This window comes from Theropithecus gelada, chromosome 6 (genome assembly GCF_003255815.1).
Source record: "Theropithecus gelada isolate Dixy chromosome 6, Tgel_1.0, whole genome shotgun sequence".
NCBI classification, from domain to species: domain Eukaryota; kingdom Metazoa; phylum Chordata; class Mammalia; order Primates; family Cercopithecidae; genus Theropithecus; species Theropithecus gelada.
In genome coordinates this window covers 73,214,238-73,231,002 of record NC_037673.1, presented here as the reverse complement: position 1 = coordinate 73,231,002, position 16,765 = coordinate 73,214,238, and the positions used below count along the sequence as shown (strand labels likewise).

General features: G+C 38.2%; 1 protein-coding gene across 3 annotated transcripts in view; it reads left to right on the top strand.

The window, feature by feature from the left end:
* The first annotated feature begins 1,406 nt into the window (after nt 1-1,406).
* TBCA (tubulin folding cofactor A) overlaps nt 1,407-16,765 on the top strand; it is an 84,342-nt gene continuing 68,983 nt past the window's right edge. For 2 of the 3 annotated variants that reach the window (XM_025387929.1, XM_025387927.1), the window contains exon 1: nt 1,407-1,576. In XM_025387929.1, the coding sequence (XP_025243714.1) occupies nt 1,524-1,576 (53 nt within the window). In that variant the 5' untranslated portion in view covers nt 1,407-1,523. The remainder of the gene's footprint in view (nt 1,577-16,765) is intronic. The other variant, XM_025387926.1, reaches the window with a different exon arrangement.

The following is a 16,765-nucleotide window of genomic DNA, read 5'->3' as shown; positions in this document are numbered from 1 at the left end:
ATACTAAAAATAATGATGACTACTGGGTGACTCCAAAGCATCCAGGGAAGACTGAACAGGTGGGGTGAGTCATGGTAGACTTTGCCCAGTTTTGATCCTGGATTTAAAGTAAGGGCCTTGGGCTGGCAGGATAGAAAGGGATTCCAGGACCAGTCACGAAAGTGAAAATGAGTAAGTCAGGCGTAGGGAAGGAAAAGGACAGTCATATGGGTGTCCTTGAAGGATGGTACCAAGAAATTTTTAAAAGGGGCTCACGACTGTAATCCCAGCACTTTGGGAGGGTGAGGTGGGCCTCACTTGAGGTCAGGAGTTCTAGCCAGTCTGGCCAACATGGTGAAACCCTGTCTCTACTAAAAATGCAAAAGAAAAAAAAAATTATCTAGGCATAGTGGAACGTGCCTGTAATTCCAGCTACTCTGGGGGCTGAGGCAGGAGAATCGCTTGAACCCGGGAGGCGGAGGTTGCAGTGAGCCGAGATCAAGCCACTGCACGACAGAGTGAGAATCTGTCTCAAAAAAAAAAAAAAAAAAAAAAAAAAAAACGAAAAGAAAAAGAAAAAGAAAAGAAAAGCAATTGTAAAAAGGGCGATTTTGTTCTGTATTCCTCAGGAGACTCTCTCAGGAAGGGACTGCTAGAGCTCACTGGAGATGTGCCTCATTTTATGCAACAAATATATTTTTGAACATTTAAAATAGTCAAATGTCGTTCAGCATCTACCATGCGTCAGACAATGAGCTAGGTTTTTAACCCTTACACCTAATCTGTAAAATGGGCATTATTTCCATTTCGCAGACTGATCAGCTGCGAGGCTAAACAGCATACGTATCAGTGTTGTTTAGCTATTAAAGGGTGGAACCCCGAATGTAAGCCGGTTGGTCTGATCAGGAAACCCAAGCTTTTGTGTGCCACACACATTCTTGTAAGTTAAATATTTAGGATACACTAGAGATGATTATTTGAAGAAGTTTTATTAGTCATTTCCTTTGAAAGGCACATTATCTACAAACCTTCTTGCAGGGATTTGAGGAAAAGGGCAAGGATTTTCTTGACTGCATGCATGATGGAAGTTTATTTCATTACACATGCATCACTTCGCCCCATTTGACACCAGATAATGGCATAGAAAATACCCTTAATACATTTTTTAGGTCACTCCGTCCATTAAGCAGATAATCCCGCAAAGCAACGTCCCAGAGAGACGTTAGTTTCCCCAAAGGCCCAGGCTGTGGAGACCAGGATAGTGTAACTTACGCCTAAACTAAAAAGGAGGGCAGTACGAGCGACAGGAGGGAACGTTCCACCAGAGGTAAGGGGGCGCGGGCAGCGGACGGCGGGTGCGGGGTACCACCCTCCAGGAAAAACCCGCCCCGCGGGGCGTGGCGGGGACGCCGGGCCGCGCAGCCTGCGCATGCGCCGGGTCGCCGACCATGCCCATATAGCCACCGCCTCTGCGCGTCGCCCTCCACGGTTACCCCGGCTCTTCGCCCCTCCTCGCCCCTCCTTCCCGCGGCGCTCTAGGGACCATGGCCGAACCTCGCGTGAGACAGATCAAGATCAAGACCGGCGTGGTAAAGCGGTAAGGAGCCGGGAGCGGCGCCTTGCACCTCCTCTTCGTCGCCTCGTGGCGGCCTGCGAGGCTGAGCGGAGCGCAGGCCCGAGTCGGGCTCCGAACTCCAGGCCGCGCCCGAGCCCGCCGGCCTCGCACGCCGCTTCCCGTCCCTCTGCGCTCACTAGCCGCTCGGATTTGCGGCGAGAGTCGGCGATGGGCGGGTCTCTCGGCGCCCGCTGTGGGGAGGGGGTGGGCCGCGGCCTGGGGAGGCGGGAGGGCGAGCCGGGCCCTGATGCCTTGCGTCCTGTGTGCGTGCGCCGGCGTCTCCTTGCTGAACTTGACCCAGGGAGGCGGATACCAGATGTGCTCTCAAGTGGACTTGAAAGCAGGCTCTGAAGTTTAGGGGGACGCCAAGGATCCTTGCTTCGTCAAAAAAGAGACCGTAGTGGAGCCGTGTGGCCTAACATGGCTGGCGTGACTGGCAGGCTTTGAGAACTGGGCCTGAACTTCTAGCACACTCAGCAAACTTAATGTGGCCTCACTTTCTCCAGTCAGACTCCCCGAAGAGGCTGTGAGATGCTGTTGAAATAACCTGTGAACCAGGAGTATCTGAGACAGGTATTAATTTAGAAAGTTTATTTTGCCAAGGACGTGCCCATGACACAGCCTCAGGAGGTCCTGATGACATATGCCCAAGGCGGTTGGGGCACAGCTTGGTTTAATACATTTTAAGGAGACCTCAGATATTAGTCAAAGTGTAAGGTGTACCTTGGTTCCCTCCAGAAAGTCGGGACAACTGGAAGGGTGGGGGGCATCCAGGTCATAGATAAGAAACAGATGGTCGCATTCTTTTGAATCTTTGATCTGCTTTTCACTTAATACACGGTTTACATGTGAGAGGGGTGGAAGAATAGTCACTTATGCCTTAGTCTGCTAAATGAATCTGCGATTTTACATATACAGTAGGGCAGAGGAAGCAGATACCCAGTTGTCTCAGGTGGGTAGGGGCTGACTTTGAGTTCTGTCCTTTGCCCCATATCTGTGAAGATAAGCTATCAATTTCCAATGCCAGGGTGAAATACAACAGAACTGTTTTAGAATGAAGATCTTGAGGCCCACAGGAATTTCCTTGTGGGCAAATCGTCAGGGAGGTATTTAGCTTTCTTTTTTTTTAAATCTTTGTGAGTCTTATTCAGAAACAAAATGAGAGACAGGTTTGCTTGATACAATTCCTAGCTTGACTTTTCTTTTTGGCTTAGTGATTTTTGGGGTCCTGAGATTTATTTTTCCTTTCACAAACTTATGGGTAGTGCAGTCCTGTAATTTGCTCAAATTCCTGTAAACCAAAAAAGTTTACCTGAGACAGGTCTCAATCAATTTAGAAGTTTGTTTTGCCGGGGTTAAGGATATGCCTGTGACAGCCTCAGGAGGTCCTGATGACATGTGCCCAAGGTGGTCAGGCTACAGCTTGGTTTTATACATTTTAGGGAGACGGAAGACATCAATCAATACATGTACCATGTACTTTGGTTTGATCTGGAAAGGCAGGACAACCCAAAGGGGGCTGGGGGCAGTTCCAAGTTATAGGAGGTTTTCCAATTGGCAATTGGTTGAAAGAGATTATCTTAAGACCTGGAATCAATACAAGGGAATGTGTCTGGGTTAAAATAAAGGGGTTGTGGAGATTAAGGTTCTTATTAGGCAGATGAAGCCTCCAGGTAGCAGGCTTCAGAGAGACTAAATTTCTGATGTTTCTTATCAGACTTAAAAAGGTCCCAGACTCCTAGTTAATTTTCTCCTGGATCAGGAAAAAGACCTGGACAAGGAAGAGGATTCTCTACAGAATGCAGATTTTCCCCGTAAGAGACATCTTTGCAGGGCCAATTCAAAATATGTAAAAGATATATATTTTAGAGTAAAATGCTTTTATTTCTTTCAGATCCTGCTAGCTGTCCTGTGATGCCATATTAGAGTAAGGCTGGAATTTGGTGTCTTATTGCTACAAAAAGCCTTAAGATCTGTTTTAATGTTAATGCTGCTCAATTGTTCCTGAGTTCCAAAGGGAGGAAGGTATAATGAGACAAGTCTGACCCCCTCTTCCCATCATGGCCTGAATTAGTTTTTCAGGATAACTTTAGAACACCCTTGGTTGAGAGGAGGGGTCCATTCAGACGGTTGGGGAGCTTAGAATTTTATTTTTAGTTTACACTCCTGAGTGCTGGTAGACACTTCAATGTTCATTAGAACTTTATTGTTCAGACCCAAGAGGAGCAAACTTTTTGATGAAGTATTCCAAGAGAAAAGATAAACAGACTTCTGAAGAAGCAAGTTATTCTGTTGTAGTAATGTCTACTAAAGAAACCAACTGGCTTCTTCCTGTCTGCCCACCTTTCCTTTTTTATTGGCATTTCCACCAGAGGAAGGACAATGCAAAAGAGAGAACGAATTCATTTTTTAAGATAATGCTTCTGAGTTTTAGCACAGCATCCCACTGTACTTCCCTGGAAGCTTTATTGCCAAGGCAATAAGGAGACCGTGTGAGTAGGAGTTAAATGCACAGCCATTTCTGAAGTGAGACTGCTTGGGTTCAGATCTTAATTCTTCCCTTTATTGTATGTTGTGGAATATATTACATTGTGCTGTGCCTCTATTTACCTTATTTGTAAAATAGCGCAAGGACCCAACTCATGCAGTTGTTTGCAAGAACTGCCTGCTGTACTGTTTAATACAGTATGTGGCAAATAGCAAGTGGCTAGTAAATGTTAATAATACTGTTTGGATTCCCATTTTACATATGAGAAACTGAGGTTTCATGAAGCTAAAAAAAAAATTTTTTTTGTCTGAAGTCACACTACTAGTTAGTGGTAATACAAGGAAAAGGACCAAGGTTTCAAATCTACAACTTTCTTCTTTAAGCTACAGTGCTCCTGTAAAGAGTATTTTTAAAATTTGTAGTAGGAAGGGAATTGAGATGTATATTTGGAAATATAAATAATCCACCCTATCCCTCAGCTCAGAGTTCTTTTGTTCACTTTTACCAGACTTACTTGGGTTATGTCATTTTAGTCAGTATATTTGGCGGAACTATCAGGATGTGTTGCAGAGTGCTGTAGAATGAAAGTCATGAGAAATGACTTCTAATGGTAGTTTCCCATTCATTTACTTACATGACCTTGACATTTCTCATTCCAGTGATCTCTACTAGTTTATAAAATTACTGAGTTCAAGTAGTTATATGCTTACAATACATATTCTAGAGAAAATACTCATTGAGATTATTATAAACTAAGTTTTTGACTTTCAGAATTCTCAATGCTTATGTAAACTGCTTAGAAATAAATTTATCATTTTATGAAACATGGTCATAGTTTACTATTATCTCAAATTGCTTATAAATTAATGAAAATGTCTCCCATACATTTTAAAATGACTTCTGTGTTGACATTTGGGGTTATAGCTTCCCACTTATGTATTAAAATGCAATTAAAGAAAAACCCCTAAAATTTCTGTTTTAGCTGCTTATTACTCCCATTTTGCCTTGGTATATCACCGTCTAACTCCATAAATATTGTCCCCTACAGTCTTTTTTTATTTTTCTCCTGAAAATTATTTTACTATGACTCTTTCCATCTTCTGCCTTAGTATCCTATTTTTATTTTATTTTATTATTACTTATTTTTATTTGAGTTCTGGGATACATGTGCTGAACATGCAGTTTTGTTGTGTAGGTATACATGTGCCATGGTGATTTGATGCACCTATTGACCCGTCGTCTAGGTTTTAAACCCTGCATCCTATTTTTAAAAATCTATATTTTATGTCAGCAGAGAAAAAAATAGATGAAGCAGCAATGGCAACATATTAATAATTGTTGCAGTGAATGATCATGGGGCTTCAATATTCTTCTGTACTTAAGTTTAACATTTTTCATGATAAAAAGGATCTAAAAGATATGCTTTTTTCCTCCTCTCTCCAAAATGAGTTTCAAAGATATCTTAATTCATGATTCAGACATGTTCTTGGTTTTGTAAAAGGGATTCAGTTCATTTTTTTTTTAATCAATGGTTTAGAAACCTATTCTCAACACTCTTTTAAATCTGTTCTTGACACTCTGTTTCTGGTTAGATGTTCATTTTCCATAGCACCATTTATCTTCGGAAGTCACAACCTTTATTTGGAAGAAGAGGTTTAAAGTCATTATTCATGCCCCAGATCCTTCAATTTTCTCTCTAGAAATTGAGAGCAACTAGAAATTATATTCTAGGTATTTGTCCTAGAGATCAGTTTGGGTAGGCTATACTAGAAAGGGTGGATTAATTTAGTTTCTACTTAGATCTGCTGGAACACTTCAGGTGACTCAGAAGTTCCTGATAGTTGGTCTGAGGAAGAAATGTGGACAGGCAGGTTGAATGTTAGGGGAATACAGAAACAGGCAATAAATAGATGATGGTATTTGGCATCAAGGAGATCCAGCCATGCGTGGAAGATGGTCATTTCAGCTGGTCATTTCAGCATGTTGGCAAAATGGCAAAGGTGACCTAATGGATAACAGCCCACATTAGAAAGTAGAAACAAGTTTCAGGGCCAGTATTTTTAGGCCCTGGGAAAATAGGCAAGAAGTTTACAGTGAGTGTCCTGTTCCTAGAGAAACTTTGTTACCTTGTACAGTAAAAGGCAAAGCATCTGATTTCTGGGAAGTGAGTTTCAAGAGAGAGAGGTTGGATTACTGGGAATAAAGAAAGAGTGTAGATACTAGGAATGGCTTAGAAGGTGAGAGTTGGACAGAATGAGGCTGAATTGGTGCTAAGTCTCTGACTCTGAGGGCTCCTTAAATATCTTCCTCCCAGCAACAAGATTTTAATAGTTTTATTGTTATTTTTAGTTGACACATACATATTTACAGGGTACCCTGTGATATTTTGTCACATGTATGCTTTTTTATTTTTCCCGAGGACTAATTCTTTCTGTGAAACTAGAGAAATGTATATAATAGAGGCTAGATGGGTTATTTTATTATTATTATTTTTATTTTTTCCGAGACAGAGTCTCACTGTGTCACCCAGGCTGGATTGGAGTGGTGTGATCTCGGCTCACTGCAGCTTCTGCCTCCTGGGTTCATCCCTGCCTCACCCTCCCAAGTAGCTGGGATTACAGGTGCCGGCCACCATGACCGGCTAATTTTTGTATTTTTTAGTAGAGACAGGGTTTTGCCATGTTGGCCAGGCTGATCTTGAACTCCTGACCTCAGGTGATCTGCCTGCTGTGGCCTCCCAAAGTGCTGGAATTATAGGTGTGAGCCACCATGCCTGGCCCTAGATGGGTTATTATACTAAGTTTCTTTGAGCAGCAGCCTTTGTTCACATGTAACTCACTGGTAGTAGGTATTAGTTGGCAGGTTTGGGTGTGTCTGGCTCTTTTTTTTTTTTTTTTTTTAAAGATTTGGATCTGTGTTATTATCAGATTGCTAGACCAGTTGATATCTGTGACAGGATCACAACTAATCTGGCAGCCCTAGCAGAGAGTTACCAAATAATACTCAGTTTTTTCCCCCAGCACAGAACTGTTGAACACTCTGTTTTTTTGGGGGGAGGTGGGGAGTGGGGGGATATCTAGGTGGCATCAATTATCCCAGTTTGCCTGAGACTGAGGGGTTCCCCAGGATGTGGTTTCACTGCTAAAACTGGGAAAGTTTTAAAAAAAGGCAAACCGGAATGATTTTAAAAGGCAAACCGGAATGATTGCCCCTCTTCTGTAACTAGCGAACATAGCTCTGTTTTATGTGTTGTGTGATTTATTTGGAGGCTATTTGCAGGTAGTACAACGGTATGTTGTACCTTAATTTAAAACTTAAGTGCATGGTGTAAATGTGAATCATTGACAGAGTAGCTTTTGTTCTGTATTTAAATTATTAATGATTTAGAAAATAATTTTTACTAAAGTAGGAGAAAATATAGAATTGATATTTTCTAAATGTAGTATTTCAGCTAAGTGACTTATATCCACCAAAAGTTTCCAAGTGGGATTTGTGTTTACAAAAAAGTTTGTTTTTTATTAGACTTGTGGTAAATTCAAGAAATTATTCTACAAGTAAAAAACACTCATAATCATTTAACATAAAAGATTATTTAACTTTAAAGCCAACTTTCTTTCAATAAAGCCTGTTAAACTAGCTCACTGGTGAGTGAATGAATTGATTAAAAATACTTTCTTAAATATATCTTTTTATAACCATTTTGGATTGGTAATGGCTTAAAATCCAATGTGAACAAAGAATGTTAGGGCATTGGAAATAGCACTGACATTGGCCCATAGTTTTCTTCTGATTAAATGAAAGTGACACCAGTAGATTAGAATGAGACTAGGACAATTCACACTGCAATTGTGTTAGTTTAACTTTAACAATCTTTTAACACTCTTGTTTAAATGTAGCTGACATACCATAATTACAAATCTACAAGCCTTGATTATAGAATTTTACATCATGAACCTGTGGGGAAATTGTATTGATTTTTTTTTTTTTTGTTTAATAAAGCAAGCATTGTTCCCAAACCATGGCACCTTCCCAAGTTTGTTTATATCTACATCTCTCATATACAACTGTGTATGGTGTATATGCTATGTGTAGCAGGCATGAAGACAACATAAAAGGTATGTAAAATTTCTACACTATTAGTTCAATATGTATTATACTGATATAAAAAGTGAAGAATGCAAATAACACATATACTTAAGTAGACATAAAGTTTCCCCCCATTAGCTTTAGCTGTTTATATACTTCTTATATTTAAAGCAATGATGCATAGAAGTATGGTGGACAGTATGTGGGAGAGGTTAAGAACATAGTCCTGTAAATTATTCCTGTAAGATTTGCTAGCTTTGTTTTCTTTTCTCCTCTTTTACACTGTACCCCATTGCTAAGTTCAGCCAGATGGCTACCTTCCTCCTTTGAAATATAGCTAGTTCCTTTAGGAATTTCTGTAATGTATTCAGTTCTCCAAAGTGGTGGTCAGAGGCCATGTCAAAATGGATCGCAGGTGGTCAGCTCTTCACCGCATTCTGCCAACTACTTGGCAAGTAGTCACTCTTAGGAGCAATATAGCAGGCAACCAGACGTCTCTGCAAGCTGGAAAGGGAGAAGGCTAAGGCCTCTCATCATCACAGTTTTCCCAACACAGGGTATTTTATTTTCCAGGTTGAATGTGGAGATGAAAGATCCTTTGCCCTGTGTGTGTATGGGTGTTTTGTTTTTTCATTGTATTTTTTTGTTTGGTTGGAAATTTTGAAAATCTGTAATAAGCAAGGTTAGAAAATTTTATTAATAATGCCAGTCTAAAACTCTTAAGACAGTAAATGCTTAGATATGTGATGTATGTGATGTCTATTCTAGTATTCTACTTCCAGTAATACATTTATAAAATAACATAATAATGTTCTATTGTGATGTTGTTGTGTCCAAATAGAACTGATTTTTTTCTCTTAGTAACTTGTCATAGGTCTAACTAATCCAAAGATCACTCATTTAGCAGCTTCATTCAGAACCTACATCTTACTGTCTTTGAATCATCTGGTATGGTGTTGGCACATAATACTCAGTAAAAGTCTTTGCAATGAGCAGATGAAGGAATGAAATCTTCCTTTATAAGGATTTTGAACCTGATCGGATAAGCAGTAGAGAGCCACTGAATCAATTACTGTATTACAGCATAATAGTTACTATAGTTATTTATTCTTGCAGTGAGAGTTAAACAGATGGGCTCCCAGCCTCCACTTACTACAAATTATTACGTATGTGACCCTGGGAAAGTTACTTAGCCTTTAAAAGCCCCAGTTTTCTTAGCTGGAACATGGGGTTAATGAAAGTACCTTTTTTTTTTTGTATTGTTAGGAGAATTAAATAAGGTAATCATGTAAAGCACTTAGCCCAAATGCCTGATATGTAGTCAATGTTCAATAAATGCTAACTGCTCTCATTTTTATCATTAAAGCCTATCTTCGTTCATTTGTGCTGCTATAAAAAAATACCTGAGGCTGGGTAATTTATAAATAATAGAAATTTATTGCTTATAGTTCCAGAGACTGGGAAATCCAAGATGAAGAGGCCAGCAAGTGTCTGGTGAGGGCCTGGTCTCTTGCTTCTGGGATGGTGTCCTGAACACTGTCTTCACATGGCAGAAGGCATTAAAGGGCCCAAGGCTGTGTGAAGCCTCTTTTATAAGGGCCTTCATCCCATTTACAAGGGAGGAGCCCTCATTACCTAATCACCTTCTAAAGGCCCCATCTCTTAATACTGTAGCATTGGAAATAAAGTTTCAGTGTGAATTTTGGAGGGATACAAACATTCAAACCATAGCAGCAGCAGCATCTTTGTTACTTTTCTGTAGATTATCAACAGTGTGGATGAGGACTTAAGGATGAATGGTTACTGATCCCCAGGAGAGACCGTGGAACTTGCTTTAGTTTAAATTGTGATAAAACCTTGTGTTTTAGTTGCTTGTTCTGTTCACTGATTGTCTGTGGAGGGAGAAAGGAAGAGTATGAACCTTGTGTTTTTGAGTAATTTCTAAGACTTTGTAATGATCATCTTTTTGTGATCATTGCTGAGGCAGTGATTCCCTACCCCCAAGGCCCAGCAAAAAAGAAATCTTCAGTTTATATCAATTATTTGTACTTTTAATGCTTAAAAAACACTGTATCTGTATCATTAGTACAATGTGACAAGGCCAGTTTTGCTTTTTTATTGGACTATCATTAAGTTTATTGTAGGGAAGAGTAGTCAAGTGAGTTTTGCAGAAACTCAATCTATAAATGATTCACACAATGATTACAAGACATTGTTACAATTCTAGTGCTGGATTATAGTTATTTCCCAATCCTCCTTAATGTTTTTTAACTGAGTTCTCTGTTTGTTGTTGTTGAGATCCTTTCACTTCCACAAGTATGTTATGGAGCTCTGTGTGTGTGTGCGTGTGTATTCTAACCCAGGGTTTATTTGTCTATAAAGGACATTGGAGCAATTAGGCATCAGCTTTTTCATTAAATGTTCCTCAGCTTCTGAATAATACTAATGTTATGATTTTAATAAGTCATTTGTTGCCTGAAATACGTTTGTACTCTATGAAATTTTTGAAGACCTACAAGTCTGCGGAAGTGTATTTGAACTTACATTACTAGTATAGTATTATAATTTTGATCTCCAAATCTGCAATGTTAAGTTCTGAAGACACTGCACTATATCAAAGTATACAAAGATTTTCTTAAGGCCAGAAAGTTCTTCACATCTTTTCAAAGGGATGATGTCTAATAATATCATTGCTTTTCACAGAATTGTTTTTCAACAAATAGACACTTAATAGATCTTTGTCAATTGAGTTAAGGACTGGAGGAAACCAGAAAAGGGTTTATGAGGGGGAAACACATCAAGAGACTGGAAATAAAAGTTTGCTTTATAAATGAAAGTGAGAGACTTAGAAATGGAGAAAGAAAAGAGAAACAACCTCTCTTAAGTAATAACCACCCTCAAATAATTAGACATTTTTCAGGATAGTATTTTTATTTTATTGGAGATATAAAATATACGAAAATATATCAAGGATTTGTTTAAAAGCAACAATTTTACATTTTTTAAACTAGGAAGAGACTAGTCTATTGTGGAAAATTTAAAAATTATTACAGTTCTTATCAAAAAGTTTTTGTAGTTTACCTAGAGTTAACTAGAATAGACTCTTTAATTCTAGTTTAATAGAGGGGTGTGTGTTTGTGTGTTTAACTGCCTGATAAGTTACATAGACTAATCCATTCCAGGTTATTATTATTATTATTTTATAACTTAAGAAAAATAGTAGGAACATAGGTATGTTGAAATCTCATGGGGATTAGGTGGTATTTCAGGGAAACAAAATAGCAAAGGTTTTGTCCCAGTCCTTAAGGAATTTGTACATTGTTAAGTTATGCAGTATACATGTAAATGAGGATTTATTCCTAGAACTTCAAGTATGAGTGCACTAATGTATTTTTTCATTCTCATTTTAATGGGTATTTAGTTTTCTTTTTTTTATTATTTTTTTGGCCCTAGTTTTTTCCTTGTACAAATGGTGCTACAATGTACATTGTTATGTATGGCTCTTAGAAGACATATGTAATGTTGAGCGTAAGGCAGAACTTCTCAAAGAATGGATTTCAGGTGTGTGGAAGTGTATCTCTTCTCAGCTATAAGGATGGCCAGGTATGACCAAGAGCAGCCATGAGATACATGGGGGAATAGTCATTCAGACAGAAGAAAGAGCAAATTCAAAGACTTGAAAAAGGGAAAGATTGGCCTGTTTGAGGAGCAGCAACCAAGTGAAGGAGGGGAAAAGGGGTAGGAGATTCAGAAAAGTAGGAGGGAGCAGGTACAGGTCTTAGAAGGACTTCATGTAAGGACTTGGGCTTCAGATGTTATCATCTCTATGAGAGTTTCCTGGCTATGTCCAAAGTTAGTGCTCCCTTTTCTGTGCAGAAGAGAACTACAAAGTTCTCTTCTACAAAGAGAACTTTGTAGTTTTCACTATGATAGTACTAAAAATACATTAAGCTATTTGTTCTATTTACTAGGCTGGTAGCTTCCAAAGTATGGCCTAGGAACCCCTTGGGGTCCCTAACACCCATTCAGGGGTTCTGCAAAATAGAAGTTGTTTTTATAGTAACTAAGACATTCTTTGCCCTTTTCACTTTCATTTGCTCACGATTGTACAGTGGAGTTTTTCAGGGACTATGTGATGTTTGATACTGCAACAGATTGAATGTAGAAGCAGATACGAGAATCTTCAGATACGAGAATGCTTCTATTTCAGACATAAAGATTTGCAAATATGTAAATAGTGCCCTTTTTCTGTTTTTTTATTGTTTTGTTTTGGAAAATAAGATAATTTTTCACAAAATAGGTTATTTTTAGTAACATTGTAGTACATTAATTTTGTTATTTTAAGTAAGTTAACATTTAAAATTTTCTAACTTTAAAAACAAATATTTAAAAAATTCTGTTTTTAATTTCTAATACAGTAGATATTAATAGAGGTAATTCACATAAACAAAGCTCCTTGGGTAGAGTCCAGATTCAGATCACATCAGGCAAGATGTTTTCTTGTTTGGAATGGAGAATTTAAATTGGGATGGCTAGCAATGACTTTTGAGTTTTGTGGAAAAAGGAGACAGAGTTTTGAGTTGTTTTTGGTTAATTCTAACAGAAGATAAGAAAGCACTGTAATACTCTATATTATTGGTGAATAAAGTGTTTCACATATGTATTTTATTATTGGCTGGGATTTAATCCTTCAAGTGCTAAAAGTATTTTTAAAGATACCTTTAGGAAAAAATTTCCCCAAATATATACTTGCTTCATCGAATTACATTGAAATTTTCTATAAATTAGTTTTTTTTTTTTTCTGAATATTGCTGTAAACTTTTTAAAGATAGGTAAACAGAGTTAAAAATAAAGATGGGAGATTTAAGTGTGCTTTAAGGAATGAGTCTAAGTTAGTTACCCCAACAGTATTTTCTTTCTTTGGATACTGGTTGTATAGAATTGAATTAATCTTAATCCTTGGTTTATGCCACATACTCATTATTGGTCCTTGCATGGCCCTCATTTGTTTGCTGTATGCCTGTATTTATTACTTTCAAGTAATGTGTTAATAACGTGAGCCCATCACCTAACACAAGAAGTAAAACAGTGATAATAACATCTGATTTTGTGCTATTCCCCCACCTGATGTAACTACTATTTTTAATCTTGTGTTTATTATTACCTTACTTTTTAAAATATAATTTTTTTGTGTGTTACTAAAACGTGCTATTTACTTTTAGTTATTTTTTACTTTGTAAGAAGGGCATTTTCTGGGACTTAACATTTTTCACCTATGTTGGTAGGATTCAGCCCTAAATTTTTGCTCATAGGTACAGTACATGTTTTTTTTATTGTTGTGTAATATTCCATTGTTTGATAATACCACAATTTATCCATTCCTCTTATTGATTAGTGTTTGGAATGTTTCACTTATTAACTGTGTTTCTATGTACATTCTTTTTCATGGCTCTGTTAATTATGTCTGAGGGTTTTTCTTGGGTATATACCCAGGAATGAAATCGTTTGGTCATAGGTATGAATATTCTACTTGTAAGATGCATGTCTTAGTTCAAGCTGCCCTAACAACATACCATAGACTGGGTGACTTATAAATGACAGAATTTATTTCTCAAAGTTCTGGAGGCTGGAAGTCTGAGACAGGGTGCTAGCATGGTCATATTCTGGTGAAGGCTGTCTTTGGGTTGAGGACTACTGTCTTCTCATTGTATCCTTGAGTGGTGGAAAGAGATCTGGAGAGCTCTCTGAGGTCTCTTTTAGAAGGGCACTAATCTCATTCATGAGGGCTCCACCCTCTTGATTTCATTACCTCCCAAAGACCCCATCTCCTAATAGCGTTACATTAAACGTTAAGATATATGAACTGGGGTGTGGGAGTTGGGAGGAAGGGATGGGCACACAAACATGTAGTCCCTTGCAGTGCCACACTTCCAAAGGGATTGTACCCTTTTATGTTCCCAACTGCATTATGTGAGAGTTCCTTTCATTAATCCACATCCTCTCCAAGGCTTGATAGACTTCTTAATTTTACTCCATTATACTGTCTTTCTTTAGGTTTGCATTTTGGAAAAAAATTGTTTTGCTTATCTTTTTAAACAAACATCTCCAAGATAAAAAGCGAAAGAAAAAGAGAGGGTGTGAGGCTCCCGACCCACACTCACTCACTTAATCATCTTCTTCTGCCTTGTTTAGAATGATGTACATATATACCTTAGACAACCCAGAGTTTTTCCCTGGTGGAGAGGGGAGTCTTTCAACCCTACCTGTTTCCAGGACTGTGCACTTAGTGAAGGGTGTCTGGAGAGTGAGGGGAGGCCTATAGATAGTGGTTTGTATACTGTGTCCTGAAAACCCTCTTGGTGCTCTGTTTTTCAGGAGCTGAAACCAAGGAATGCCAATAATAATACTTTTTAAGTGGTTCTTTTCATTATTGTTAATTAGACTTATGGTACCTTGACTTCTTAAGTTTGGCGTAGCATTTCTAAAGAAAGATTGAATTATTTGTTGATAATGTTGTTCAATTTTTAACCTAATACCATGTGGTTTATAATTGTGAATGCCATAGATTTAAAAATCTGGCAGATTATACCCCTAATCTTCTCTGCTTGTCCCCAGCACTACTGCCACAATTAAAAAGTACTATTTTCTTAAAAAAGAAAATAAATAGACCTTACAATTGATATTTTTATTTTCTACATATTAATCTTTTTAAAGTATGCTAACTTTTTTAGTATTACATTAAGTAGAAGTGGTCTCAGGAGACAACTTTGTCTTTTATTTTAGTTTATAAATAGAATAATTCTAATACATTTCTTTTAAATGGGCAATATGGTATATAGTATTTGGTGATGACTGTCTTCATTGCAAACATCTAGTGAACACTCTGGCTACTTCCACAGTAATTTTTATTTTCTTGGTAACTACCTGTATTTTCATTTCAGTATCTGCTGTCCTTCCCCACATGCATATAGCCTGTGTTCTTTGAAGGAAAGTGCATCACCTACAGCAGCTTTGGGGGCCTATCAGACTTATTAAAGGCATTCAGTTTTCCTGCCCACAGAAACTGATTCTGCTTGGTCATGTGATTTAGGATAATATAAACAGGATACATTTCAGAACTCTTGCTTAGAATTCTGGGACAGAAGTATTAACCTTTCCCGTGTAACTCTGATTGCGGCTGTGGTCTTCTTTTAGCACTAGGGCATCTGGCCTTGGGAGGTAGCTTGTATTATAAATAGCAGAGTGAAGAGACAAAAAGAAAGTTATTGATGGAAACATCTTGTTGGACGACTGGATCAGCCAACCTTCAAGCAGGTCCTCCCTGCATTTTAGTTACACTAGCCAAAGGGGGAAAAAAAGTGATTAAATTCCCTGAATTGAAAATGTGTTACTTGTAGTAGAGTATTAATTGAAATAATTACTCAAATTCCTAATTTATGAATACCTATGTATAACGTAAAGAGTGATTTTTCCTTACTAAACTGGCTAGGGATTTACTTCCTTCCCTCCTATCTCTTCTTTTGTAAATTCTGCTGTTGCCTTAGGTTCAGCTTTGGCCTTTCAGTTTCCCTCCATTTCAGTGTCCTATTGAGGTCTGATCCTCTGTATTAGAAGTAGGAAAGATAATCAAATTGTTGTCTTTTCTTCAGCCTTCCCCCTCTTCTCTCAACTCTTGTCCAGTTCAGTGCTGTTGACTGATTAAGGAGGATAAAAGGGAGAAGGAAAAAAAAAAAGGCAGATAAACCTATCTTGCCTTGGAATCCCAACCATTTATTCTCAAACTCTGACATTGCTTCTGTTCTAGTTCCTCATCTTAGCTCCTAGGAGGTAGAAGAGTCACCACTTCAATGGCAAGGACTGTAATGAATTAGAAGGTCTTCTTGGCATCTAAGTTGGAATTCTGAATTTTTACTTGTTATGCATACTTATATTGTATAAGTATACATACTTATACAAAGTATACCTAGTATTCTGTGAATCATGTTTCATGCCCATTGAAACACATTAAATAGACTTTTGTGGGATGCTTCTGAAGTTTAACACCAAGTGTAACATTTTTCCTATGGAAAATGCCTACTGAGATGCCTAAACACCTCACATTAATAGGCATCTTTGCAGTATAACCGAGTCTTTAATTGGAAAATGCTTGGATTATATTGTGTAATAACTTGATTTTATGCTTACTTTAAATTTTTTGTCTCTTGCTTCGATGTGTAAACCAAAATAAAATTCAAACGCCGCCCATAACCATCTGAATGGACTCCCTCCTCAGCCAGGGCACTCTAAAATGTAACCTGAAACATTGGGTCAGACCATGACGGGAATTAGAGGTCGGACATACCTCATTATATCCCTCCAGCATTAACATCAACATAGACCTTAAATCTGATAAGAAACAATTACAATCTATTTTCTCTGAAGTCTGCTACCTGGAGGCTTCATCTGCATGATAAAACCTTGATCTCCACAACCCTTATCTTAACCCAGATGTTCCTTCCTACAATAATAACTCTTTCAACCAATTACCAGTCAGAATATGTTTAAATCTACCTATGACCTGGAAGCACCCCCACTCTTTGATTTGTCCTGCCCTTCCA